The sequence below is a fragment of the Bufo bufo genome, chromosome 1 (genome assembly GCF_905171765.1).
Source record: "Bufo bufo chromosome 1, aBufBuf1.1, whole genome shotgun sequence".
NCBI classification, from domain to species: domain Eukaryota; kingdom Metazoa; phylum Chordata; class Amphibia; order Anura; family Bufonidae; genus Bufo; species Bufo bufo.
The window spans coordinates 773,032,899-773,060,066 of NC_053389.1; the positions used below are offsets into that span (position 1 = coordinate 773,032,899).

Below are 27,168 nucleotides of genomic sequence, written 5' to 3' on the forward strand. Positions count from 1 at the left end.
CAAACCGCACCCATACGTGGGCATTCCTGGGTTGGTCCAAGGCGTTCCTGGGACGGGGCTTATATGCCCCAATTTTACCAAAAGAGATGTTGGTAAGTATGAAAACAGGGAATGGATCAGGGTTCGCTACACCGCAACGTGTGTCACGTGACAAGAAAATTGCACGACATTTAGTGTAATGTATGTCAACAGTGTCGCAATGCAACGAGACACATCGGATTTTGTGTCGCACATCACAAGTAGGGTTGCCAACCGGCCGGTATTTTAGTGGCCCTGCCAGTGCCGGGAATTTTTTTCTACAAGGACTGCTACTAATGAAAGCGTCCATTGTGGAGCGCTCATTAGTGCAGCCTTTACCCCCCACCCCCACACTCACCTCCTCCATTTGCTCGCGCTGCTAACTGCAAGCTCAGGACAGGACCTGCGAGACGTCATCACGCTGGAGCGCGGGTCCTGTCCTGAGCTTCCAGTCAGCAGGGAGTGTTCACAGTGGCGCGAGCAAGGAGGAGGTGAGTGTTTTTTTAGGGGGCACTAATGGGGGGTATTATTCTTCCTGGGGGGCATTATTCTTCCTGGGGGCACTAATGGGGGCATTACTATTACTGAGGGGCACTAATGGTGGTAGTATTAATAAGGGGGCGCTAATAGGAGCATTACGATTACTGGGGGCACTAATGATGGCAATATTAATTCTGGGGGGCACTAATTGGGGGCATTATTAATTCTGGGAGACACTAATGGGGGCATTAAAATTACTGGGAAGCAATAATATTATTGGGAGCCACAGTATGACAGCGACTTAACACCCTGTGTTAAGCTACGCCCCACAACCACACCCCCTTTAGGGTGTGGCTTAACTTGACTGGTATTTTTTGTTCGGAAAATTGCAGGGGTGCAATTTCTGCTACCTGAGGCGAAAACTGAAACGGCGACCCCCCCCCCCCCCCACCTTCCCTCATGCCAATTTCATAATCCAACCCCTTTGCCACAATGAAAGCGCTCATTGCCCATGGCCCTTCCGCTGCCCCCCTTTTGCCCCTACCTGAAGCTGCCTGAGGCCTGGCCTCATTGGTGGTGCACCCCTGGAAAGGTGGCTACCCTAATCACAAGTTGTGCATGACTATTAGTGCTGAGCGAACTTGTGGTTTAAGTTCTGCGTCCAAAGTTCGGGTTCGGGTTATCGAAGAATCCCGTTATGGATTCCAAATTCCGTTATGATCCGTGGTAGCGGAATCTATAACGGGATTCTTCGATAACCTGAACCCGAACTTTGGACGCAGAACTTAAAACACGCTCAAAGTTCGCTCAACACTAATGACTATTCCTCCATTGATTTTAATGTAAGTCGTGCTGCGTTTTCACAGCCAAATCCCAGCTCTAAAATAGTCGTACGACAGCAAATAGCAGACAAGTCGCATGTATTTTGGTGCCGTGTAGCTGAACCCTGACTGCGTCCCCAGGAGTCTAAAAGCAGGATAATACACGCTGTAATGATGGCCTTTTAGTGATCACCCAGCTTTCCCAGAAACAGATGTTACTTTTTTTATGCTGTTTCTCCTGGTGTTTTTTTTTTTTCTATTGGGTCTTCTGAAGTAGAAAAGTTTCAAAATTTGCAGAAGCCGCTCCCAGCTGGCGTAGATTTCAGTTACTGATGCGTTAACCTCCGGAGATTCGCTAAAATTATGAAGAGGCGCAATGACACCACCGCAACATCAGCCTGGGCCTGTCATACCTCTTGTGGTTTGTTTGGGGTGTGTTCCCATAGGTTTTTCCTTAGTACTTAAAGACGACTACAAAGTTGTCTGAATGAAAAAAGTCTGCCTTTTTACAAACATTTTTTTCCCATTCAGTTATGCAGTTTCTAGACTAGGGTCATGTCTCTTTAAACTAAGCCACTCCCTAATCTCACATCAGCCAATCAGAAGAGAAGGCTAGATGAGCAGTGACCAATGTGTGCAGGGAGCAGCTTGCCCAGTGTTTCCGGGTTTGAAGAGACGAGGTGAGAGAGACAGCTGAGATGTGAATGAGACGGTCGGGATGTGACTGCTGCTGAGAGCCGTCTGCTACTGGTGAATCTCCTGCTGCTGGGAAACTACAACTCCCAGCATGGACACAGGTTGCACATATGTGCTTAAAGGGAACCTGTCACCAGGATTTTGTGTATAGAGCTGAGGACATGGGTTGCTAGATGGCCGCTAGCACATCCGCAATACCCAGTCCCCATAGCTCTGTGTGCTTTTATTGTGTAAAAAAACAGATTTGATACATATGCAAATTAACATAAAAGAGTCATATCTTACTTGTGTGACCAGAGAAGAGTCATATTTCAAGCTCTGACTCATCTCAGGTTAATTTGCATATGTATCAAATCGGTTTTTATACACAATAAAAGCACACAGAGCTATGGGGACTGGATATTGCGGATCTGCTAGCGGTGATCTAGCAACCCATGTCCTCATCTCTATACCCAAAATCCAGGTGACAGGTTCCCTTTAAAGGGGTTGTCCAGGCTACAGATGTAGGATAGGTCATCAATATCAGATCGGTGGATGTCTGTCTGACCCTTCCACCCCATAGTTTCCAGCACCGCGGCGTGCCAGTGTTCTGGCAGATTCCTATACCTGGAAGTGACGCGGCCGCACCGGAATCAGCTGGAGGAGGGGGGGTGTGGATCTGCGCAAGCGTAGATCCACTGGATTCATAAAAATAATTGCACCGCCGCAGTAGAAGCACATACTTCATTTGCATGCGCGAAACCGTACACCGCGCGTGCGCGCTCAGGGGTAGGTAGATTTTTCAGTGCAAAATATTCCATCAGATCTTCCTACCCCTGAGTGCGCACGCGCGGACACATCATCTGGAGCAGTTCAGCCTCACCACATAGCAGAGCTGAGTGAGGTCCCTGAGCGCGCACGCGCGGTGTACGGTTTGGCGCATGCAAATGAAGTAGGTGCTTCTCCCGCGGCGGTGCAATTATTATTATTACGAATCCAGTGGATCTGCGCTTGCAGTGCGGCCGCGTCACTTCCGGGTATAGCATTCTGCCAAGGTATAGTAATCTGGCAGAACACCGGGAGTCAGACCCCTCCGGTCTGACCCTGAGGATAGGTCATCAATTTCTGTGCCTAGACAACCCCTTTAAGTCTTAAGTGACAACCATTATAGTGCTGGGTGATAAAAAGCGTGATCGCCCTATCAGGCGCTACCCAGCTTTTCCGGACACGGATTAAGAATGACAGAAGACCATTCAAGAGCCAGAAAACTAAACCAATGTCTAAAAGCTGGCGATGTGTATGGGCTGTGTGCGTCCGATCAGTGCAGGGGCCTCGCGGTCAATGCTGATTCCAGCGGATTAACCCCCTATATGCTGACCACATGGGGAGGGGGCTCCCTCTTTCCCGCACTGTGATGACGGGGGCCCATGGTGTAAGTAATGAACGTGTTCTTTCCGTGTTTCAGACATGTCTTCCAGTCCGGAGGAGGAGCTGAGAACCGTCCTAGACGGAGGAGCTGTCCCGCTTACAGATAAATACGATGTGGCCCCCGAGAGCCCGCAACCAATGAAACTGAGGCACAACGTATGTTATATTGTCATGGGCATCTTAGTGAATGAACAGGTGAGGATAAGGCGCCTGGGGCGGTATAGCGCCCATTAGAGGGATAGTCCCATCTGGGAGAACCATATCTACTGATAAAACTGGGGCAGGTGCTGTGCCCATTGTATTCAATGGAATATGCTGCCAAAGGGGACGCCCAATCCTGTCTCACATTTAGGGTCCATTCACACGTTCGCAAAATGGGTCCGCATCTGTTCCGCAATTTTGGACCCATTCATTTTCAATGGGGCCGGAATGTGCTGTCCGCATTTGCGGATCCGCGCTTCCACATCCGTGCTTTCATTCCCGCAAAAAAATTGCGGACAAGATTAGGCATTTTCTATTATGGTGCCGGCGATGTGCGGTCTGCAAATTGCGGAATGCACGATGCCAGTGTCCATGTTTTGCGTATACGCAATTTGCGGATCCGCAGAACACTTACGGACGAGTGAATGGACCCTTAAGGTCCTTTCACATGTCCGCATTTTGCGGAACGGAATTGCGGACCCATTCATTTCTATGGGGCCGCACGATGGGCTGCCCGGATCCGGAATTGCGGATCCGCAATTCCGTTTCCGAAAAAAATAGAACATGTCCTATTCTTGTCCGCAATTGCGGACAAGAATAGGCATTTTCTATTAAGTGCCGGCGATGTGCGGTCCGCAAAATGCAGAAAGCACATCGCCAATGTCCGTGTTTTTCAGATCCGCAAAACACACACGGACGTGTGAATGGACCCTTAAGGATTGTCCTGTGGAAGTGGGAGATTTCCCTTAAAGGGATTTTTGCACCATATCAAATTATAACCCATCCACAGAATAATTGACCATTGGGACCCCCCGTCAATAACAATTGGGGGTCCCCTAAGCGAGTGTATGCTCTGCAGGACACGGACCCCCTTTGAACCTGTGATTTCGTCTCCAGAATGAGGTGCTGATGATGCAGGAGGCCAAGGCGGAGTGCTGGGGGAGCTGGTACCTCCCTGCTGGGCGGCTGAAGAGAGGGGAAAGCCTGGTGGAGGGTCTGTGCCGGGAGGTGACGGAGGAGACCGGGCTCCTGTGCCAGCCCCTCACCCTGCTGGTGGTAGAAGAGAGGGGCGGCTCCTGGGTTCGATTTGTATTCCTCGCTCAGGAAACAGGTATGGAGAATTACAGGAAATAATTGTTAAAGGGGTTTTCCAACTTTTTTTTATACTGATCGGTGGGGGTCTGACCCCCGGGACCCCTGCCAATAACCTGGGCTGAACTGTGCCTAGGCCTGATAAATGTGATGTCACCCGCCTAGGGTAAGCGCCTCCTACAGATGGATCAGTGGGGGTCCTGGAGTGTTTAAACCCCACCAATTAAAGTCTGAACCCCCCTTTAATAGGCACATACCTGGTCAATAATTGTGTCACATTTCATGCAGTCCGCGTGCCGGAACTGAAATCTGTGCCATCTAGGAGCTGGCATGGAGTTCGGGTATCATTTTCGCCCGTAGGTAATAAATGTGTCGGGGTGCCTCGCGTTTCCCACTCCCACCTTTTTTTAACCCCTTGAGTCCCAGCACCATACACGTACCGCAGGAAGGAGGGGCTCACGTCAGTATTCTGTAATGGAGCGATAGCCATTACAGAATACAAGAGGGTTGCAGGTTGTAGTCACCGAATTGAAAAAAAAGTTTAAAAGTAAGTTTTTAAAAATCTAAATAAAATAATTAAAATTACGCTCCTTTCCCTAGAATAAAAAAAATAAATAAAAATTAAACACCATAGTCATCACCGCGTCTGAAAACGCCCGCACTATTAAAATATAAAAATATTTATCCCATACGGTGAGTGGCGTAACAAAAAAAATATAAAAAATGGCCGGTTTGCTTTTGCAGCTCCCACAAAAAAATAGACTAAAAAGTGATGGAAAGTCATACACACCTCAAAATGGTATCAATGAAAAGTACAGATCGCATCGCTAAGAATCAAAACCAGTTCACTACTTGTGCAATTCTAGCTGCCTGCAGCTGCCACTAGGGGGAGCCTAGGAGCTTGTAGACAGATGGCTGCTTCTAATCCTACCCCTTTCCCTAAGGGCTCATGCACAAGACCGTATGTATTTTGACGTCCATGTGCATTCTGTATTTTGCGGAACGGAACAGCCGGCCCCTAATAGAACAGTCCTATCCTTGTCCTTAATGAGGACAATAATAGGACATGTTCTATTTTTTTTTTTGCGGCACGGAAATGCGGAAACGGAATGCACACGGAGTAACTTCCGTTTTTTTTTGGGTTTTTTTTGCGGACCCATCCAAATAAATGGTTCCGCATGCGGTCCGCAAAAAAACTGAACAGACACGGAAAGAAAATACGCTCATGTGCATGAGCCCTAAACGTGTGGACGATCCTGATGAATAACACTGCTTTCCCTGCAGGGGGCGTTCTAAAACCTTCTGCCGCAGCAGACAAGGAATCTCTCCAGGCGTCGTGGTGGGACACAGAGTCGCCCTTGCCCCTGCGCAGCAGAGACATTCTTCCTCTCATCAAGCTGGCCTTGGAGTATCGCCGCCTGCCCTCACATCCGTCTGTCCTACCACAGTTGTGCCCGTCTCCCTTTCTCGTCCTCCGGCTGCTTCTTGTGTGGACGAGTCCCGGAGGAATCCAGATCCTGCAGAGCTCCAGCGGCCATCTCCCCACCATTGTGTGCGCTGCGCGTTGCGGCAGCCTCCTCGCTCCGTTGCTCTACCTGCTGCAAGATCGTCCTGAGACATACGGCATCTTAGGCGTCCAGCACCAAGGTGGGGACAATGCAGATGGAGTGTGCTTTAATATCATGGGGTTGTTCCAGGGGCCTGAACCGCCCGTGGTCAGAACAGGGGGTCTCAGCTGGGCTACAGTTGAGGATGAAGGACTGAAAGAACGACTGGAGCAAGCGTTGCAGAAGAACACCCTGCTGCCTTTACATAGCTGAATCCTTGTTCCTCTGTAATTCCTCCTGGCACTGTATACCTAAATGGGAGTTCCCCTGGTAGATAGGGAGTGTCCATACAGTGTATAACACGGTCATCAACATGGTGTTATTCCCCACTGACAACCAGTAGTTGACTAAAAGGGGCCTTCCAATGAGAAGAAGTATCCGATCAATGGAGCGGTGGTCACACGTGCTCTATGGGACAGCGTGCATGCATGACCGTTGCTCTATTCACTCCGGCACCTCATTCTTGTGATTTGTGAGGGTCCCGATCTTATGGATAACATCTTGTGGTGGGACAACCCCCATTAGGGATACATTTCCAGGAGGAATAACAGGGGGGGGGATGGTCTGAAAACGTATTAAGGGCAATATAAGTCCAGAGAATGGAGAGCTCCTCTTTAATATCACTATAGCGTTTGGATTTGTTATCTTGCACCCCTCTCTTAGTAGGATTCTTAAAGGGCCGTCCCTAAATCCTGTCACAATCCGCTAGCATTCTGACATCAGTGCATGTGAATAGGATGTTTTATGCCCTGCGCAGCATGCCGACTGTGTGAATACGGCCTAGTGCTATCCTATGTTCTCTGCCGTGGAGCTGCTGGGAGTCGCAACATGCCGTATGTCGCTTCAATATACCGACATGTATGTCCATGTTATAAAACACGGTCACGAGCATGCGTGCAGACATGATGTCAGGCTTATATTCTTCTATAGACTTGTATGGGTGTGAGGTATATAACCAAGCATGTTCACGAGATCTGGGTAGATGTGTAAACTACATATATGACATGTGGACTCATCAGTTATGCAGCGTTCCCTCCGCACCTAGTTTAACTGGGTAAATTCAAGAGTCTGGGAAAGCTGGGTGACAACCAATATGGCCGCCGCCGCACCCAGCTTCCAGACATACGCTCGTGTGCCGGGCGATCAGGCCTTTGATGGTTTGTCGGCAGCACATCGCCCCGTGTGGGCTCATGAATAAACGGTGTCATGGTACAGATGGGCCTGTCCTTACCACCTCCACGCTGATCATCCTTTACAACGGGAACCCTCTCTAGAAGAGGACATTCACACACGGCAGCAGATTTATGGCAGAAATGCCTTAGACTGAAAACCACTTCCCTACATGTGAAAAGGGTTATTTCTGCAGAATGTGTATAACAATTATTATTACTTATGTGTGTGGATTTTCCGCAAGCCTCATTTAGAAAAGTCTGCATGAGGGCATACCAGGTGTGAACATGCACTAACCGTCCGCCAACTGTCTAATGCCTTGCGGAGGTCAGGATCAGGCATGTTGGATTTCGACTGCCCGATCCTTTTGTTCTCTGGGAGGTAAGTCGCCACTGGAGGAGTCCAGCAGCGACTTACCTTTCTGTTCCTACTGAGAAGACATGAATACTTGACTGGGGATTAATCTTAAAGGGGCTTGTCCAACAATGATGACCTTTCTGCCAACCCCGCTTCCCCCAGACCTGCATAGGGAAGCATACCTACGTTCTCCGCACCACTCCCTCGGTCCCTCGCTGTCACTGACATGCTCTGGTCACCGGCCGCTCATAAACCTGCGATTTGATGGGGGTCATGTTTGGTGCTGCAGCTGATGCCTGACCACATGCGTGGTCTCAAATACATTGTGTGATCACCGAAATCCCCGGCACTTGAACTTAGGCCGTGGTCACATCTGCAGCAGCAGATCCAGCATTTCTGGACTCTATAGTTCACCACTGGATCCCCATGGACTGTGATGATCCGGTCACTTTGCGGCAAAGACAGGTTTCGGTCGGACAAAAAAACGTTGTATGCAATGGTTTTTGGTCGGTCCAACAGTCGGCGTTTGTGGCGGATCAGCTTGCCGCAGATGTGACAGTGGCCTTACTCAGAGCAGAGCAACTCTCCCAACAGCCACGTTGGTGCATTACACAGATGGTCCATTCCTCTCAATGGGCTGATTGTGGGGGTCCTATGTTACTGTCCGGGGGGGATTTATCAATGCAAACAGTCTTTCTCTACAGTGATTTATGAATGGTTTCTATTCACTGCAGTTTTCGGTAGCCTTGGAAATCACCGGTGTCCATATTATGCCCCTCATATCAAAGGGGCATCTAAACAGCTCTTCAGTACGAGGACCACAAACCCACATCTCAGTCTCCTGCACTTCTGAGCGTCTCCCAGGACATCATGGGGTGATGGATCCATCGGACACCAATGGTGCTGACAGACCCCGCTGACATGTAATGATGGGGTCAGTCAGGTTCTATGGTGTCCGAAAAAAATATAGCTGCCCGTCTTCTCCCTGTGATGCCAGGCTCATAACCATCCACAGCTGCAGATGGCAAATACACACATAACAATTCATCATTAGAAAACGCTGATTTCTCCCAGGATTACAAACGGAAGAAAACAAGTCCACATAGAGGCATTTATTTACATGGGGAAGAGAGGTGCTCACTGGCAGGATGTTTGGGGGGTTAAAAGAGCACTCTACCTCTAGGCGAGACGGAGGGAGGACAGATCAGAAGCGGACCGCCTGAGTGTTAAAGAGGACCTTTCATCAGTTTTGACATAGGCTAATTATGGTATTACCTTGTAGGGCGCCCCCACTGATGCCATAGGTGTTTTTTTTTTTAAAAGTCGCCCCCCCCCCCAATGATTTGGCGCGCTGTATTATAATGAGCAGTAAATTCGCAACGGGGAGGAGACTCAGTCTTCTGCTGTGGGCATCTCCTTCTCCCTGGCTGTGAGTGGTCCGCTCTGATTGGATCGCGCTCACAGCCAGGGAGAAGGAGATGCCCACAGCAGAAGACTGAGTCTCCTCCCCGTTGCGAATTTACTGCTCATTATAATACAGCGCGCCAAATCATTGGGGGGGGGACGACTTTTAAAAAAAAAAACACCTATGGCATCAGTGGGGGCGCCCTACAAGGTAATACCATAATTTGCCTATTTCAAAACTGATGAAAGGTCCTCTTTAAGCAGCCCACTGATGGGTTAAAAAAAATAAAAAACCAATAAAATCCCCACATACACTGCATAAAACCAAAGCAACGAACAGGATGAAATTACGGATGAGGGAAAGATGTGGCAGCACGGTGTGCGAAACAAAGACCCTGCAGAACCTACCTAAACAGTCACTAAGGGGCTGCAAGAGCTGGTAGGAAGTGGACCCCACTATGGTGGAAGCCCCATTACAATAAAATTGGAAGAGGCCCAGCTCCTCCAAGCTCCAGGGATTTCGAAACAAGGCACGGTAAGGTCATAAGACAATATAGTCTTGGGTGTCTCCAAGGGGACATTAGAGCTATTGCACTTGAATTTATGGCTATTTCCATGTCCCATTACGTTGACATTAGATGCCGAGGGGATGGTGGGTGACACAGGCAGCTGCCGCCAGCTCCTTGCAGAACTCCTCCAGGACGACGACGCCTTTGCATAGTGTTTCATGCCCCAACCTGCAGAGAGAAACAGTGATAAACACAAGAGATTCATGACACAGACCAGGCCGTCGTCTGGTGTGGCCATATCTTATTTTAGGAAGAGCTTCACTACAGGTCATGGTGAACACTGGGATCTTCTCAAGGACACGTGGCGACTGTACGGTACAGAGGAAGATATACTCACGGATGAACAGCAGGTTCCCCCATCAATTGTCTTCTGACGAGGAGGAGCAACTCCCGGAAATCTGATACCCGCTGAGATCGCTGGGCGAGGTCTGCAACCACCTACAGGTAGTAATCCATACAAGAGATGAGAAAAGGGGCACGAGGGGGAATCAAGGGAGCAGAAATAGGCACATATCCTAATATAACTTAACATATATTTTAATATCTGTGCCTGTTAGGACCCCGGGTGCCAGCACTTAGCAGGGCACAGATGGCATGAGAGAGGATGCTCACTTCCTCCATCAATATCCTTAGATGGCCCTACTGCCATTGACCACAGCACCTAAGGGATCAAAAGGCTGGGACCAGACAGGGTGACGACAATCCCAGCAGTTGCAGCAAGATGCTTGCGGATGGTACTGGCGCTGCCCGCGATGTGCTGTACTATAACGTCCATTTGCAGTAAGAACAATGCAGGCTGAACTAAATAGTACATCCATTTGCGGGAAGGGGTTAAATAACATACTGGGGAGTATACCTGTATAGTAGGGTGATTAAACGAAGGGAATTTGGAAGGAAGTTGGAAATTCCCTATTTCCTGTGGCTTTCCCAGCAGCAGACTGAAGAACATTATGTTGTCTGCTGACTGGATCTCAAGGCTACTTTCACATCAGCGGTTTCCTTTCCGCTATTGAGATCCGTCATAGGATCTTAATAGTGGAGGAAAACGCTTCAGTTTTTTCCTCAATGACAATGAATGGGGACAAAACCAGAATGCATTGCGTTCCCATGACGCACACAAAAGCGATGCAAACTGTGTTTTTGTGTGCATCACGGGATACTGATCAAGACGGATCGGTCATGAAACACAATGTAAGGCAATAGTGACGGATCCGTTTTTTCGGACACAAATAAAAAAAAAAAAAGGATCTGGTGCCCATTGACTTACAATGGATTAAAGCGAACCTGTCACCGGGATTTTGCGCATAGAGCTGGGGACATGGGCTGCTAGATGGCCGCTAGCACATCTGCAATACCCAGTCCCCATAGCTATCTGCGCTTTTATTGTGTTAAAAAACAGTTTTGAGTGATATTACCTGATATGAGTCCCGTAGCAGGAGATGAGTCAAGCTGAAAGGAGCCCAGCACCGCCCCGCGTCCTCCGAATCTCCTCCTTGCCGGCTGACGTCACAGAGCTGGAGCGCCGAAATCTCGCGATGCGCGAGCTAGCGCATGCGTAGTTCGTTCCCTGTGCTGATGCCAGCACAGGGAATGAACATGATGCCGACACTGCGCATGCGCTAGCTCGCGCATCGCGAGATTTCGGCGCTCCAGCTCTGTGACGTCAGCCGGCAAGGAGGAGATTCGGAGGACGCGGGGCGGTGCTGGGCTCCTTTCAGCTTGACTCATCTCCGGACACAGGACTCATATCAGGTAATTTGCATATCACTCAAAACTGTTTTTTAACACAATAAAAGCACACAGAGCTATGGGGGCTGGGTATTGCAGATGTGCTAGCAGCCATCTAGCAGCCCATGTCCCCAGCTCTATACACAAAATCCTGGTGACAGGTTCGCTTTAAGTGACTGATCCATCTTGTTCATTTAGGATATAATATAACCATATCCGTTCCGAATGGATTGTATTATATACCGGTTGTGTTTTTGCTAAACCCATGACGGATACAGCAAAAACTTTTGTACTAACCATAAAATCTGTTTCTCTTCCGTTCATTGGGGGACACAGACTTGACCATGGGTATAACTGTTGCTGCTACCGTGTTTCCCCGAAAATAAGACATCCCCCGAAAATAAGACCTACCTCTAGTTTTGCCTATCGCTGTAATATAAGGCATCCCCCCGAAAATAAGGCCTCCCCGATAATAAAGCATCGGCCGAACATACCGTAATGCCTCCCCGATTATAAAGCATCGGCCGGACATAATGCCTCCCCGATTATAAAGCAAGCCACCCCAGAATGTAAGGAGCTCACTGATTGGCCGCAGCCGCCGCCAGGACAAGCTGCCGCCTTCTTCCGCCCGCTGCTCGCTCTGCCCTGATGGAGTCTCACAACTTGGCTGGCACAGATACACAGGGGACGGGGTGACAGGTAGGGGGGGGGGATATCTGATGGAAGGTGGCAGATGTCTGGTGAAGATGGGGGGGGGGGGGGGGAGACTAAAAACGGTAATTAAAATGACACAGGGTGATCAGAGGGGGGAATCAAAATGACTCAGGGTGGGGAGGGGGATCATTTAAAATGACACAGAGGGATCAGAGGGGGGAATCAAAATGACACAGGAGGATCAGAAGGGGGTACTAAAATGCTATAGTAATCCCCCCCCTCTGATTCACCTGTACCATTTTGATTCCCCCTTCTGATCCCCCTGTGTCATTTTAAGTGATCCCCCTCTCCACCCTGATACCCCTGTGTCATTTTGATTCCCTTCTCTGATCACCCTGTGCCATTTTAAGTGATCCCCCTCCCCACCCTGATTTCCTTTTTTTTTGTTCAACAATAAATGTGTACCGTATTTTTCTTCATGGAAAAATAAGACATCCCCTGAAAATAAGACCTAGCGCATCTTTTGGAGCAAAAATTAATATAAGACACTGTCTTATTTTCGGGGAAACAGGGTAAGCACAAAGGTGTGAGCTCCGCTATACCCTTCCTACAGGGACTAAGCTAAATCAGTTAGTGCAAAAGCAGTAGGAGAAGCAAGGAAAAAAAAAACAGGAAAACAAAAGGGGGACTGCAATTAGCCTGTATCTTATTACTACATTGTATTGTATTTTTTGCTTTTGTGGTGTAATCCCCATTTAGTATGTGTTGCACAATTGACAACGCAGTCCAGTGCACATCTTGCATGATGTATGCAGTCCTGGAACAGCCGTTCCAGGGTGAATTTCTTTGTTCAAGATGTGAGCAAATTACCCGTTTGGAATCGCTAATCGAGTCTCTAAATGGGCAAGTTGCAACACTGAGAGGCATTGACAATTTGCAAAAAAGTTTGCTTCTCACCGAGCAAGCACTCTTTGGGGTAGATGAGGGAGAGGGTGACATAGAGGAGGCTGAGGAAAGTGAGGTAGCTAGCTGGGTAACATTTAGAAAGCGGGGTAGAGGGAAGAGTGCCAGGGAGGCTAGCCCTGATCTGACACACCCCAACAAGTTTGCACGTTTGGCAGATGAGGGGGATATCAGTCCAGGGACGGCACTGCCGCAGCCGGACACTTCCTCTGCCAGTCAGGGGAATGTCAGCTCCGGTAAGCAGGGGACCAGGAGAGCAGGGCAGGCCAGACAGGTGCTGGTAGTGGGAGACTCAATTATTAGGGGAACAGATAGGGAAATCTGTCACAAAGACCGTGATCGCCGAACAGTGTGCTGTCTTCCTGGCGCTAGAGTTCGACATATCGCGGATCGGGTTGACAGATTACTGGGAGGGGCTGGAGAAGATCCAGCGGTCATGGTCCATATCGGAACCAATGACAAAGTTAGGGGTAGGTGGAGAGTCCTTAAAAATGATTTCAGGGATTTAGGGCAAAAGCTTAGGGCAAGGACCTCAAAGGTAGTATTTTCCGAAATACTACCGGTACCACGGGCCACACAAGAAAGGCAGCGGGAGATTAGGGAAATTAACAAGTGGCTCAAGAACTGGTGTAGGATGGAGGGGTTTGGGTTCCTGGAGAACTGGGCCGACTTCTCTGTCGGCTACAGCCTCTATCGTAGGGACGGGCTGCACCTCAATGGGGAAGGAGCAGCTGTGTTGGGGAAGAAGATGGCTAGAAGGTTGGAGGAGTGTTTAAACTAGGGACTGGGGGGGAGGGTAATTACACTATAGAAGGGGAAGATAGTGCAGATAGAGACCGGGGGCAAGGTAGTGGGACTGGGGGAGAAATGGAAGGAGGGACAAGAACAGTTCAGAAGGAAAGGTGTAGGGTAAAAAATATACATAAACCTCTCATATGTATGTATACTAATGCCAGAAGCCTGACTAATAAAACTGGTGAACTGGAATTAGTGATGTGTGAGGAGGACTATGACATAGTGGGAATAACTGAGACATGGCTGGATGATAGCTATGACTGGGCAGTTAATGTACAAGGTTACAGTCTGTTCAGAAAGGATCGTCAAAACCGGAGAGGTGGAGGGGTCTGCCTTTATGTAAAATCTTGTCTAAAGCCCACACTCCGTGAAGATATAAGTGAGGGACATGAACATGTGGAGTCACTATGGGTAGAGATACATGGAGCTAAAAACAACAATAAATTACTAATAGGAGTCTACTATAAACCACCTAATATACCAGAGTCCACAGAAAAACTACTACTAAACGAGATAGACAAGGCGGCAAATCATAATGAGGTGGTTATTATGGGGGACTTCAACTACCCAGATATAGACTGGGAAACTGAAACTTGTATATCTCATAAAGGAAACAGATTCTTGGCAATAACCAAAGACAATTATCTCTCCCAACTGGTTCAGGACCCGACTAGAGGGACGGCCATACTGGACTTAATATTAACCAATAGACCTGACAGAACAACAGACGTGCAGGTTGGGGGACACCTGGGAAATAGTGACCATACAGTAATAACCTTCCAATTATCATTCAAAAGAGCGTTTCTACAGGGAGAAACAAAAATACCAAACTTCAAAAAAGCTAAATTTAGCCAACTAAGAGAGGCCATAGGCCTAACTAACTGGGACAAATTCCTCAAAAATAAAAATACAGCCAAAAAATGGGATATCTTTAAAAACATCCTAAAATCTCATTGTGAGAGGTACATACAGTATGGGAATAAAAGGTTAAGGAACAAAAAGAAACCAATGTGGATAAACAGAACTGTAAAGAAAGCAATAAATGACAAAAAGAAAGCATATAAAACCCTAAAACAGGAGGGTAGCACGGAAGCACTGAAAAACTATAAGGAAAAAAACAGAACATGTAAAAAACAAATAAAAGCGGCCAAACTAGAGACCGAGAGATTAATTGCCAAAGAGAGTAAAACTAACCCTAAAATGTTCTTCAATTATATAAATGTTAAAAAGTATAAATCTGAAGGTGTCGGCCCTTTAAAGAGTAATGAGGGGGGAGTCGCAGAGAGCGACGAGGAGAAAGCAAAGCTGTTAAATATTTTTTTCTCCAATGTATTCACTGAGGAAAATAAACTGTCAGATGAAATGCTGAATGCTGAAATAAATTCGCCATTAAAAGTGTCCTGTCTGACCCAGGAAGAAGTACAACAGCGACTTAAAAAAATCAAAATAGACAAATCGCCAGGACCCGATGGCATACACCCCCGTATCCTAAGGGAATTAAGTAATGTCATAGCCAGACCCTTATTTCTGATATTTGCGGACTCTGTACTGACAGGGAATGTCCCACAGGATTGGCGCATGGCAAATGTGGTGCCAATATTCAAAAAGGGTCCAAAAACAGAGCCTGGAAACTATAGGCCGGTAAGTTTAACATCTGTTGTGGGTAAACTGTTTGAAGGTTTTCTGAGAGATGCTATCTTAGAGCATCTTATGGGAAATAAGCAAATAACGCCATATCAGCATGGCTTCGTGAGGGATCGGTCATGTCAAACTAATTTAATCAGTTTCTATGAGGAGGTAAGTACTAGACTTGACAGCGGCGAATCAATGGATGTCGTGTATCTGGACTTCTCCAAAGCATTTGACACTGTACCACATAAAAGGTTAGTATATAAAATGAGAATGCTCGGACTGGGAGAAAACATCTGTATGTGGGTAAGTAACTGGCTCAATGATAGAAAACAGAGGGTGGTTATTAACGGTACATACTCAGATTGGGTCACTGTCACTAGTGGAGTACCTCAGGGGTCAGTATTGGGCCCTATTCTCTTCAATATATTTATTAATGATCTTGTAGAAGGCTTGCATAGTAAAATATCAATTTTCGCAGATGACACTAAACTGTGTAAAGTAATTAACACTGAAGAGGACAGTATACTACTACAGAGGGATCTGGATAGATTGGAGGCTTGGGCAGATAAGTGGCAGATGAGGTTTAACACTGAGAAATGTAAAGTTATGCACATGGGAAGGAATAATGCAAGTCACCCATACATACTAAATGGTAAAACACTCGGTAACACTGACATGGAAAAGGATCTAGGAATTTTAATAAACAGCAAACTAAGCTGCAAAAAACAGTGTCAGGCAGCGGCTGCCAAGGCCAATAAGATAATGGGTTGCATCAAAAGAGGCATAGATGCCCGTGATGAGAACATATTCCTACTACTTTACAAATCACTGGTCAGACCACACATGGAGTACTGTGTACAGTTCTGGGCTCCTGTAAACAAGGCAGACATAGCAGAGCTGGAGAGGGTCCAGAGGAGGGCAACTAAAGTAATAACTGGAATGGGGCAACTACAGTACCCTGAAAGATTATCAAAATTAGGGTTATTCACGTTAGAAAAAAGACGACTGAGGGGAGATCTAATTACTATGTATAAATATATCAGGGGGCAGTACAGAGATCTATCCCATCATCTATTTATCCCCAGGACTGTGACTGTGACGAGGGGACATCCTCTGCGTTTGTAGGAAAGAAGGTTTGTACACAAACATAGAAAAGGGTTCTTTACGGTAAGAGCAGTGAGACTATGGAACTCTCTGCCTGAGGAGGTGGTGATGGTGAGTACAATAAAGGAATTCAAGAGGGGCCTGGATGTGTTTCTGGAGTGTAATAATATTACAGGCTATAGCTACTAGAGAGGGGTCGTTGATCCAGGGAGTTATTCTGATTGCCTGATTGGAGTCGGGAAGGAATTTTTTATTCCCCTAAAGTGAGGAAAATTGGCTTCTACCTCACAGGGTTTTTTTGCCTTCCTCTGGATCAACTTGTAGGATGACAGGCCGAACTGGATGGACAAATGTCTTTTTTCGGCCTTATGTACTATGTTACTATGTTACTTATGTACTATGTTACATACAAACCCAGAACCACACAGACCAGAAGAGGCCCGTAGAAGAGAGAATGGGTGGGAGCTGTGTCCCCCAATGAACGGAAGAGAAACAGATTTTACGGCAAGTACAAAAATCTAGTTTTCTCATCCGTATCATTGGGGGACACAGGCCTGACCATGGGACGTTACAGAGCAGTCCCAAGGGCGGGCATAACAAAAAACCCCTCTGCCAATCAGAGAACCGCCGTCTGCAAAACTCGACGCCACAGAGAAGCATCAGAAGAAGCAAAGAAAACCAGGTTAGTCGCTTGCATACCTGAAGGGCCGAAGCCCCATGATGCACCGCTCAAGAGGCCCCCACTGCCCGAACCAAATGAGCAGTCACCCGGAAGGGTGGGTTCCGGTCACTGATGTGGTACGCTTCCACAATGGCCAAACGAATGCATCGGGAAATAGAAGTTTTAGACGCAGCCAGCCCTCGTCTCGGCCCCTCTGGAATGACGAACAGGGAATCCGTCCGCCGGAAAGATGCTGTCTGGGACAAAGACTCGAACAGCTCGTACCAAATCCATAGTGTGGAGCGACTGCCCACGAGGATGAGACGGGTCAGGACAAAAAGAAGGGAGAATGATTTCTTCATTGAGATGGAATGCCGACACAACCTTCGGAAGGAAGGACTGAACAGGGCGAAGGACTACTTTGTCCTGATGGAGGATCATGAAAGGCGACCGACAGGAAAGAGCCGCGAGTTCCGACACCCTATGGATGGAAGTTATTGCCACCAAAAAGGCCACCTTGTAGGACAGGAAGCAAAGAGACACCTGCCGCAAAGGCTCAAATGGTGAAAACTGGAGAGCACTGAGCACTAGATCAAGATCTCAAGGAATCAACGGAGGACATAAAAGGGGCGCAGCGTGCGCAACCCCCTGCAGACAGGTCCATACCGCAGAAAGCAAAGCCAAGTTCCGCTGAAAAAGAATGGAAAGAGACGAAACTTGCCCTTTGAGGGAGCTGAGAGCCAGCCCCAAGTCCATGCGCGACTGCAGGAAAGATAAGAGTCGCGGCAACAAGAAACGAATGGGAGACAGCTGGCGACGCTCGCACCAACTAAAGTAGGACTTCCAGGTCAGGTGGTAGATTTGGGAAGACGACGACCTTCTGGCACGAATCATGGTCTGGACAACAGCATCTGAGAAACCCTGAGCCCCTAGTACGGCGGCTTCAACAGCCATGCTGTTATATGTACAGACCCTAAATGCGGGTGGAAGATCGGTCCCTGCGAAAAGAGGTCCTCCCGAAGGGGAAGACGCCAGGGTTTGTCGGAGAGGAGGGTGACTAGAGATGCGTGCCATACTCTGTGTGGCCAATCGTGGGCCATGAGAATGACAGGCAGACCTTTGGACCAGATCTTCCGGAGGAGACGCGGAATGAGGGGGAAGAGGAGGGAACACGTGAGGGAACACGTAAGGAAACGTGAACTGACTCCATGGAATCACTAGTTTTTGTGGTTGAAGTGGGAGGCCATGAGATCCACATCCGGCTGACCCCATCGCTCGCAGATGGCTAGAAAAACCTGCGGGTGAAGAGCTGAGGATATCGGCCATCCAGTTGTCGACATTGGGGATGTGAACTGCCGACAGCGCCGGAACATGGCCCTCTGCCCAGCTGAGAATCAGAGCTGTCTCCGCTGGCTGTCTTGCTGGCTGCCGGGCTCTGGTGCCTCCCTGGTGATTGGGGTACGCCACAGCCGTGGAGTTGTCGGACTGAACTCGAACCGGATGTCCCTAGAGATGGTTGGTCCAACGAAGCAGAGAGACTAATTACTCTCAATTCCAGAATGTTGATTGGGAGGGAGCGCTCCTCGCGTGACCACACGTCTTGAACGTATAGATTTCCCAACACTCCCCCCCAACCCCGGAGGTTTGCATCCGTTGTCAGCACTGTCCAATGGAGAGAAAGGAAAGAGCGTCCCGACGTCAGCATCGGGGAAACCAACCACCACCTGAGGGCCCGGCGGGTCGGGGCAGGGAGAAGTATGAGCTGATCCAGGGAGGCTGAGGATTAGTCCCAATTGGTTAGAATGGCTCGCTGAAGAGTCCTGGTCTGGAACTGAGCATAGGGAACTGCTTCCAAAGCAGAGACCATGTGACACAGAGCCCGCATGCAGTGACGAATGGGAAGAGGATGGCTTCTCCGGGGGCAAGAGTACCTTGGCATGAAAGGTGTCGAGTAACATGCCCATCAAGTTTAGCCGCTGAGATGGATAAAGACATGACTTTTGCTGGTTCAGAATCCATCCGAAGAGTTCCAGGACTATGCGCAGACTGTCCACCGTTGCCCGGAATGACGGACCCTTTATCAGGATATCGTCCAAGTATGGAATCGCCACTATACCCCTGGCATGGATCAGGGCCAAGACCACAACCATAACCTTCGCAAAGACTCTGGGAGCTATGGCCAGGCCGAACAGGAGGGCCACAAGCTGGTAGTGAAAGGGACCCACTGCGAACCGGAGAAATTTTTGGTGACTGATGCAGATAGGAACATGAAGATAAGCGTCCTTGATGTCTATCGAGGACATGTACTCCCCCAGTCCCATGGACGCAATGACCGATCTCAGGGACTCCGTCCGAAAGCGGCGGAGCAGAAGGAAGCGGGTGAGTGCTTTAAGACCCAGAATGGGACGGAACGTCCCCTCCTTTTTGGGGACCACAAAGAGATTGGCGTAAAACCCGCGAAAACGGACTTGCGCAAGAAGCGGGACCTGAATTCCAGCTTGTAACCCTTGAGATGACCTCTCTCACCCAGGCATCCGAGACGTGAGCCAGCCAAACATGACGAAACAGATGAAGATGGCAGCTCACCCAATCGGAGGGCGCTGAAAGCTGCACATCATGCAGAGGAGGACTTGAGCCCTGTTGACGGGGACGCCAGGAAGGGCGAGGTTTGAAGGAAGTCTTGCGCTTCTGATCAGGGGCAGACTTGTCGGTTGGCCGCTTGCGGCTGGAAAAACTCTGAAAGGGGCAAAAAAGAGGTTTACGCTTCTTTGACTTGTTAAAACAAACCCTGTTCTGTAGTAAATGAGTTCTCTTACCACCTGTAGCGTCAGAAATGATCTCGTCCAGGCGTTTGCCAAAAAGTCTGCTGCTGGTAAAGGGGAGGGTTGTCAGGGTCAGCTTTGAAGCATTATCTGCCGCCCAGCAGGAGAGCCATAGGGTACGGCAAATAGCCACCAAAAGGGTTGATGAGCGAGCCATAAGCCTGGCAGCGTCCAGAGAGGCTTCACAAATATATGCACTGGCATGGGAGAGCTGCAGGGCAATATCAGAAAGTTCCTGCGAGGGGTCCCCCAAGGAGAGACCCTGACGTAGATTGTTTGCCCACTCACCCATAGCTTTGCTCACCCATGTAGAAGCAAAAACCGTTCGAAGTGCTGTGCCCACTGCTTCAAAGGATGATTTTGCGAAAGATTCAAATTTTTTATCCCTGATATCAGAGAAAGAAGCCCCATCCGCCATCGGCAAAGTGGTATGTTTTGCCAAGCGGGATACTGGCGGGTCAACTATAGCTGAAGACGACCACTTCTTAGTCAAATTGTCCGGAAATGGATAAAGGACGTCTAAGGTAAGACAAAACATCTATCAGGAAAATTCCACTCCTTGGAAAGAGAGGAATCAAAATACTGGTGGTTGGGGAAACATTTGGGCGAGCGACGGGACCTCCTGAAGGAAAAACTCGAGCCGGCCGATGAGGGTGCGGGGTCCTCAACCTGTAAGGTCTCTATAACCGCTGTAATGAGATTGTCCACCATGAAGGACAGTTTTGAAGACTCAGGAGAGACAAAGTCCGCATCTGAAAACCTCTTCTTGGAACATGCCTCTTCCAAGGAGGACACATCGGAGTGAGACTCTCTGGCAGGTGATGGAGACTGAGAGGAAACAGGAGATGGGGGTTAAACCGTGTAGGAAGGGGAGACAGAGGTTACCCAACCTGTGTCCCTCAATGCAGTTTGTCCAGAGGTGCCTTGAGCCAGAGTCCCGCAGAGATCCACTTGAAACAGGAGGTGGGTGGAGGCAGAAAAAGGCACCAAGATTCACGCCAGGATACTGATGAGGGAGGGGGAGGGGGAGCGGGGAGAACTTCATGCCCCGCCCCCAACATGAAGTCAGTCCCCGGCGAAAACACAGGCCCGACCCTTCTGCTGTCCCTGCTGAAGAGGCCTCCAACCCCCCCCCCCCCCCGCTTGCGGGATAGCGGAGCTGCCGCTAGAGCCCCGGCCGAGCGGAGATGCCGGCCGGGAGCCAATGCGGGAGTAGGCCGCAGAGAAGCAATTAGCAGCGGCCCCGGCGGTGCACAGGACCGGGAACGCCGAGAAGGAGGAAGGGGGTCCCGAGGAGAGGGGGCATTGCACACCAGAGGTTTCTCCAGCCCAAACACACACCCCCGACAGGAGAAAAACGCATGGAGGAGACAAAGCCCCTGTGGGGAAATCACTAAAGGTAACCTGAGAAGGGGAGGAAGGAGGGGAGCACTCTGGGGTCCAGAAATACTCACGTGTCCGGCGTCTTCTGCACCCGCCACCCCGCCCCCCCCCCCCCAGCCGGATAACAGAGGGGACTTGTAGTGGGCGGCCGTGGTGATCTGAAGGCTGGCGGGATGCAGAGGCTTTAGGAACCTCTGGTCCTCCTTGACTTCTGGAGACCGGGAAGGAGCAGCGGACTAGGGGACCCCCTGGTCTCCCGTCTCCTGGGTGGGAGTGCAGGCAGCTAGGACTGCCTGAAATCCAGCTAGAAGAAAAGAAAAATCAAAAAAGGAAAAAATTAGCTTAGTCCCTGTAGGAAGGGTATAGCTGAAGTGAGGAGCTCACACCTTTGTGCCTAGTGTCCGCCACCTAGTGGCAACAGCTATACCCATGGTCAAGCCTGTGTCCCCCAATGATACGGATGAGAAAACACAGATGTGAAAGTAGCCTTAGTGGAGTTTCCCGTTGCCGCTGTGTGTAACTATCTGCAGTAGATGATACCAGCACTTAGCATGTGCCATATGGCGGTAATACCGGCGGCCCCTGATGAAGCACCACAGTCGGAGCAGAGAGTGCTTTTTACACACCCATCAGTCACATAAACGCCCACTGATTTCAATGGCTGAGGTGTAATGCAGCAATGTCGAGCAGTTCCCCACAGTAGTAACTGGGATTAGCCAGTCGCTGGAGACCTTGCTCCAGAACAAAGGGGATAATCTGATCCCTATGTATAGAGATCCTGACTCTGGACTGCAGCTTTCCCCTGGATACTCACCCGTACAAGCACAGAGAAGAGGGTCCGTGCACCCGGGGTCAGGCTGATGAAGGGGTTCAGAAGATATTCCTGGATGTGTGGGTGAGGGAAGAGGGCTATGCGGGTGAGCAGAGAGGTGACCTGCAGATTCACTTCATAGGGCTGGAAGACAGAATAGTGGATACAGGGTGATCGACATTAAAGCTTAAAGGAGATTTCCTGCAAACAACAGCTATTAGCTATATACAGCATAGCGATAAATGTTGGATCACTTGGGGTCCAAGTGCGAAAATCGGGGTGTGCCCTTTCACTCTCAGCCAGGGGAGCAAGCACGCACAGGAAAGCTGTGGGCGTTATTACAGCGCTGCCTGTGCCACCAATCAAGTGACGTGTGACCTCCCCCAGAATGATCCGAAAGTGCACAGCTAAAGATCCACGCTGTTTGGAAGGGGAGACAACCCCTTTAAAGGGTTTCTCTCACTTCAGCAAATAGCATTTATCATGTAGACAAAGTGAATACAAGCCGCTTACTAATGTATTGTGATTCTCCATATTGCCTCCTTTGCTGGCTAGACTCAATTTTCCATCACATTATACGCTGCTCGTTTCCATGGTTATGACCACCCTGCAGTCCATCAGCGGTGGTCGTGCTTACACGCTATAGGAAAAAGCGCCAGCCTACGAAAGATCCCATGATCCCGGCCACCAGAGAGGCTGGCGCTTTTTCCTATAGTGTGCAAGCACGACCACCACAGGGTGGTGGTAACCATGGAAGCAAGCAGTGTATAATGTGATAGAAAAATGAATCCAGCCAGTAAAGGAGACAATATGGACAATCACAATACATTAGTAAGTGCCTTGTATTAACTTTCTCTACATGATAAATGCCACTTGCTGAACCCCTTTAAGCCCCCGTTCCCCGGTCAAAATTGGAACAGAAGAGCAAGAGATTAGCCACTGTGTTTTCTGCAGGATTTCTACAAGATTTTTTGTTTCAGGACCATGCAGAAAATCCCACAGACAGACAGACAGCGGGGCAGGATTGTCACCTAGGCCACCAGTGGAATACTGTACTGTCATTTAGTGTGGAGCATGATGGTACGGGTCAAGAAAGACCAGACAATTGGTTAGAAATTTTGAAGATGTTTCACCAGTGATCTGAACAGTTTCCTCTATTAGGGCTCATGCACGCATCTTTTTTTTTCCATGTCCGTTCCGTTTTGCGGCCTGTATGCGGAACTATTCTCTTCAAAGGGTCCGCAAAAAAAAACGGAAATGACTCAGTGTGCATTTTTTATGTCTGTACGTCCGCATGTCCTATTATTTTAAACACTGCCGACAAGGATTGGACTGTTCTATTAGGGGCTGGACGTTCCTTTCGCAAAATAGGGAATGTACACAGCCGGTATCCGTGTTATGCGCATCCGCAATTTGCAGACCTCAAAACATCCAACGATCCTTGTCATGAGTCCTTAACCTGATGAGAGAAGAAAGACTTCACGATTCCTAAAAACAAGACCAAGTGATCTGACTTTACCTCTACTGGGTGACAATGGAAACTACACAGACACATAGGGGGGACATTACCTGGTCCAGGATGCTCCCCAAACGATCAAACAGAACCTGAAGGAAAAGACCCTCGTAGATTTCCTCTTGTCCGGGGTGACCCGTTTTTAGTGGTTGAGGTGACGGCGGCCATCCCCATGATGACGCACGCTGACAGCAGCTTCGGTACTGTGTAGAGAAAGAGGTCACTGCCATTCACAAACCACCAAATACGACCCCACCGTCAACGTTAAAGGGGCTGTATCGTTTGGGGCATATTGTAGGGTGGAGGGGCAGAGTTTATTAATTTCTGAATGTCCATGGATATGTGGGCAGCACAGGTAAATTACACCATATAAAGCCATCTCACCTGTACCAGGGCGTCCTGCAGGTAAGTGTCAAAACCTGAGTCTGAAGATTTCATCTCCTCTGGAACCAGTGACAGGAAGCTGTAAATCACAAGCGCCACTGTTAAAGCCTAGGGACACCTTTGCATTTTACTCCTTGTGATACACGCTGATAAGAATATGGCTTAAATATGTGTTTATGAGTTCAGGAGCTCAGAGAGAAGAGCTACACATAAGCCCTCAAAACAAAACACAAAGTGACCGCTTGCAAATACACAGATTTTTTTTTTTTAACCCTTGTATCTCAGAAATGGCTGAATATTTTAATAAAGACCAATTAAAAAAAAAAATTTGCCCAAAGTGAGTAAAATGCAATCATAAAAAAAATAATACTTAAGACCCCTTTACACGGGGCACATTTTGAGAAGGAGCCTTGTCTAAAGGTGCTGTAAAATCATTGTTTCTGAGGAGCGCAGCTCCCGTCCTGACCTTCCAGCACTGCCAGGGTCGCATAGAATTATAGTGATTTATGATGCTATGTAACCCTTAGACTACTTTTACACTTACAGTAGCCTTTTCCATCAGGCTGTTCCGGTGGGGGAACAGCCTGCCGGATCCGTGCTACCACAAGTCCACTGTGCCGCTGGAAGTCCACTTCGGCCCCATTCACTATAGTGGGGGAAGGCCGACCGCAGCACGGCAAGCATGCACAGAGGCAGCCGGACAAAAAAAGCAGCGTGCTGTATTGTTATTCCGGCCACCTCTCGGCATGCTTGCCGTGCTGCGGCCGGACCTCCGGCCCGCCCCCATTATAGTGAAGCGCACAGCACGGTGGACTTGCAGTAGCACGGATCCGGCAGGCTTTTCCCCCCGCCGGAACAGCCTGCCGGAAAAGGCTACCGCAAGTGTGAAAGTAGTCTTACAGTTCTGGAATGTATTGGATAACACTAACAGCATTATGTCAGTGTCATCTAATACATGCCAGACCTCCAAGGGTTACAGAGCATCATAAATCAATATAATGCTATGCGACCCCGGAAGTGCTGGAAGGTCAGGACAGGACACTCGCTCATGTGAAAGGGGCCTAACAGCAGCTCTCACCTCCTGCTATGAGCAGGCAAATACGGGGAATGAACAGATCACGATAATTGCCTGCACAGTCGGCCCATGTAAAGGATCCTTTAGTGATGCCCACCCATCTCCTGCATATTTTAGTTTATTTCCAACCATCCTATATCCTCACCTCCTGACACTCTGCTCTGTTCCTGCAGATTCTGTACCACGATGTTGGTTTCCATTATTAAGCCTCAGGCCTGTATCTGGAAACCCGTCTGTGAAGTAGGGGTCTTCTTCCAGCTCACTGCAGGGGACAACAATTCCGCTATCACAACTAGAGATAACTACATAGGAGACCATAGGATGACTGTCTGCACAAGTTCCAGAATAACTGTTTTCAGTAACGGGGGGGGGCGGCTCGTTACCAGACCACCTCCATTACCGGACATGCTGCCACTTACTCTGCGCCTTCAAAAGCCTCGCTGTCTTGTACTCTGCTCTCCTCATGGACTGCGGACAGGTAGCTCCTTGACTCCAGGTTACGCAGCACCAGGCTGTGCATACACATCTCCTCGGGTAGCTGTAGTATCTCCTCGAAGAGCCGCAATGTAGCAAGACTTATCTGAGCAAACATAAAATGGCTAAATGTCCCATTTATCCTCAGAACTAATCACATGCACCATAAGGGATCATTCAGATTCACATCCGGGTGCCGTCTGAAAGTAGAACGCACAGCACAAGAACTGGACGCTGACCCATTACAATCACCAGGCCAATTCAATTGAGGTTAAATGCCCTCTCATCTGAATTATTAGATTTCCTCGGGCGCTCAGCTTTAACGGTTGAACGGGTCCGGATCCGTCTGCGGAATTTGCACGGATATTGCCCATACATTGGGGAAGGCAATTTGCGGTTCCCAATGCACGGAACGGCCAATCAACGGCCGCGTGCATGAGGCCTAAATGAAATCATCATTTAAAAACTGCTTTTTGTATTTACTCAGGTTATCTTTGTCTGATATTCAAGTCCGTTTGATAATCTGACAAATGTGCAAAAACAAAAGAAATCGGTAAAGGGGCAAATACTTTTTTCACAGCACTGTATGTACAAACCTACGCAAGCAGCAAAAGATCCTGGGAGCAGAAACTCGAGACATGATTGCGTGGAGATCACGAGCAGCGAAGTGACAAGCTCTCTTAGATGTAGCAGAGCTGCGCTTGTCATCCGATATGCTATATTTGTATGTGACAGGGAGCTCTTACCTCATCAGACAAGTGGTTACACCTCTGGATGAGCTGTGTCCGCAGCTGTGGCACGTGGTCACTCCTCTTCTCCGGGGCTCTGTCATCTCCCAGCAGGTAACTCACCAGTCTATGGGTTAGTGGGGAAGGGCCCAGGCGCTGGAGCAGTGCAGAGAGCAGAGCCGTGCTTCGTAAGATACGGAGCTCAGATCTGGAGAAAATACACATGGGTCAATGTAAATCTGTAGGTGACTATCGGGGCAGTAGCAGACGTGCTCTCTCTGCAGGCTCTCCTGTGCTGCACCGACACCTCCATCCATAGATACTGACACATGGAGAAGTTCCTCTTGTAGAATCACTTTCAGGTAACCATCTGCTATGGAATCTGCTATGGTCACAGCGATCATCTATGGACAATAACAGAGGGCGACATTAAGGATACAGCAAGAATGCGTCCATCATGCACAGCAGGGCCGCACAGGGTCTCACCTCATGGGACTCCTTTAAGAGGCAATTACAGAATTCCACCCAGCACAGGAACCTCCTCACAGTTGCCACTTCAGGCGGCATGGCATTGTATTCCTCACTGCCGACCTCAGTCCTGAAATTCAAAGATGGTGTT

General features: G+C 48.8%; 2 protein-coding genes across 6 annotated transcripts in view; one reads left to right on the forward strand and one right to left on the reverse strand.

The window, feature by feature from the left end:
- Positions 1-1,481: 1,481 nt before the first annotated feature.
- Positions 1,482-7,074, forward strand: NUDT18 (nudix hydrolase 18). Of its 5 annotated transcripts, XM_040414840.1 has the most exons (5): positions 1,882-1,999; positions 3,460-3,617; positions 4,521-4,734; positions 6,000-6,618; positions 6,656-7,074. In XM_040414840.1, the coding sequence occupies exons 1-4, from the start codon at positions 1,936-1,938 to the stop codon at positions 6,533-6,535; spliced, it is 972 nt and encodes a 323-aa protein (XP_040270774.1). In that variant the 5' UTR covers positions 1,882-1,935; the 3' UTR covers positions 6,536-6,618; positions 6,656-7,074. The 5 variants fall into 5 exon arrangements, with proteins under 5 accessions (XP_040270775.1, XP_040270774.1, XP_040270778.1 ...); XM_040414841.1 differs by lacking the exons at positions 1,882-1,999; positions 6,656-7,074 and adding an exon at positions 1,482-1,740 and having other exon boundaries at positions 6,000-6,535; XM_040414844.1 differs by lacking the exons at positions 1,882-1,999; positions 6,656-7,074 and adding an exon at positions 2,002-2,069 and having other exon boundaries at positions 6,000-6,535.
- A 1,872-nt stretch (positions 7,075-8,946) lies between these two features.
- FHIP2B (FHF complex subunit HOOK interacting protein 2B) overlaps positions 8,947-27,168 on the reverse strand; it is a 36,213-nt gene continuing 17,991 nt past the window's right edge. Inside the window, exons 8-17 of the mRNA XM_040414846.1 lie at positions 27,036-27,147; positions 26,877-26,953; positions 26,568-26,757; positions 25,767-25,927; positions 25,493-25,609; positions 24,273-24,351; positions 23,945-24,091; positions 22,379-22,519; positions 10,160-10,260; positions 8,947-9,990 (exon numbers count right to left, since the gene is read on the reverse strand). Coding sequence (XP_040270780.1) covers positions 9,888-9,990; positions 10,160-10,260; positions 22,379-22,519; positions 23,945-24,091; positions 24,273-24,351; positions 25,493-25,609; positions 25,767-25,927; positions 26,568-26,757; positions 26,877-26,953; positions 27,036-27,147 — 1,228 coding nt within the window. The 3' untranslated portion in view covers positions 8,947-9,887. The remainder of the gene's footprint in view (positions 9,991-10,159; positions 10,261-22,378; positions 22,520-23,944; positions 24,092-24,272; positions 24,352-25,492; positions 25,610-25,766; positions 25,928-26,567; positions 26,758-26,876; positions 26,954-27,035; positions 27,148-27,168) is intronic.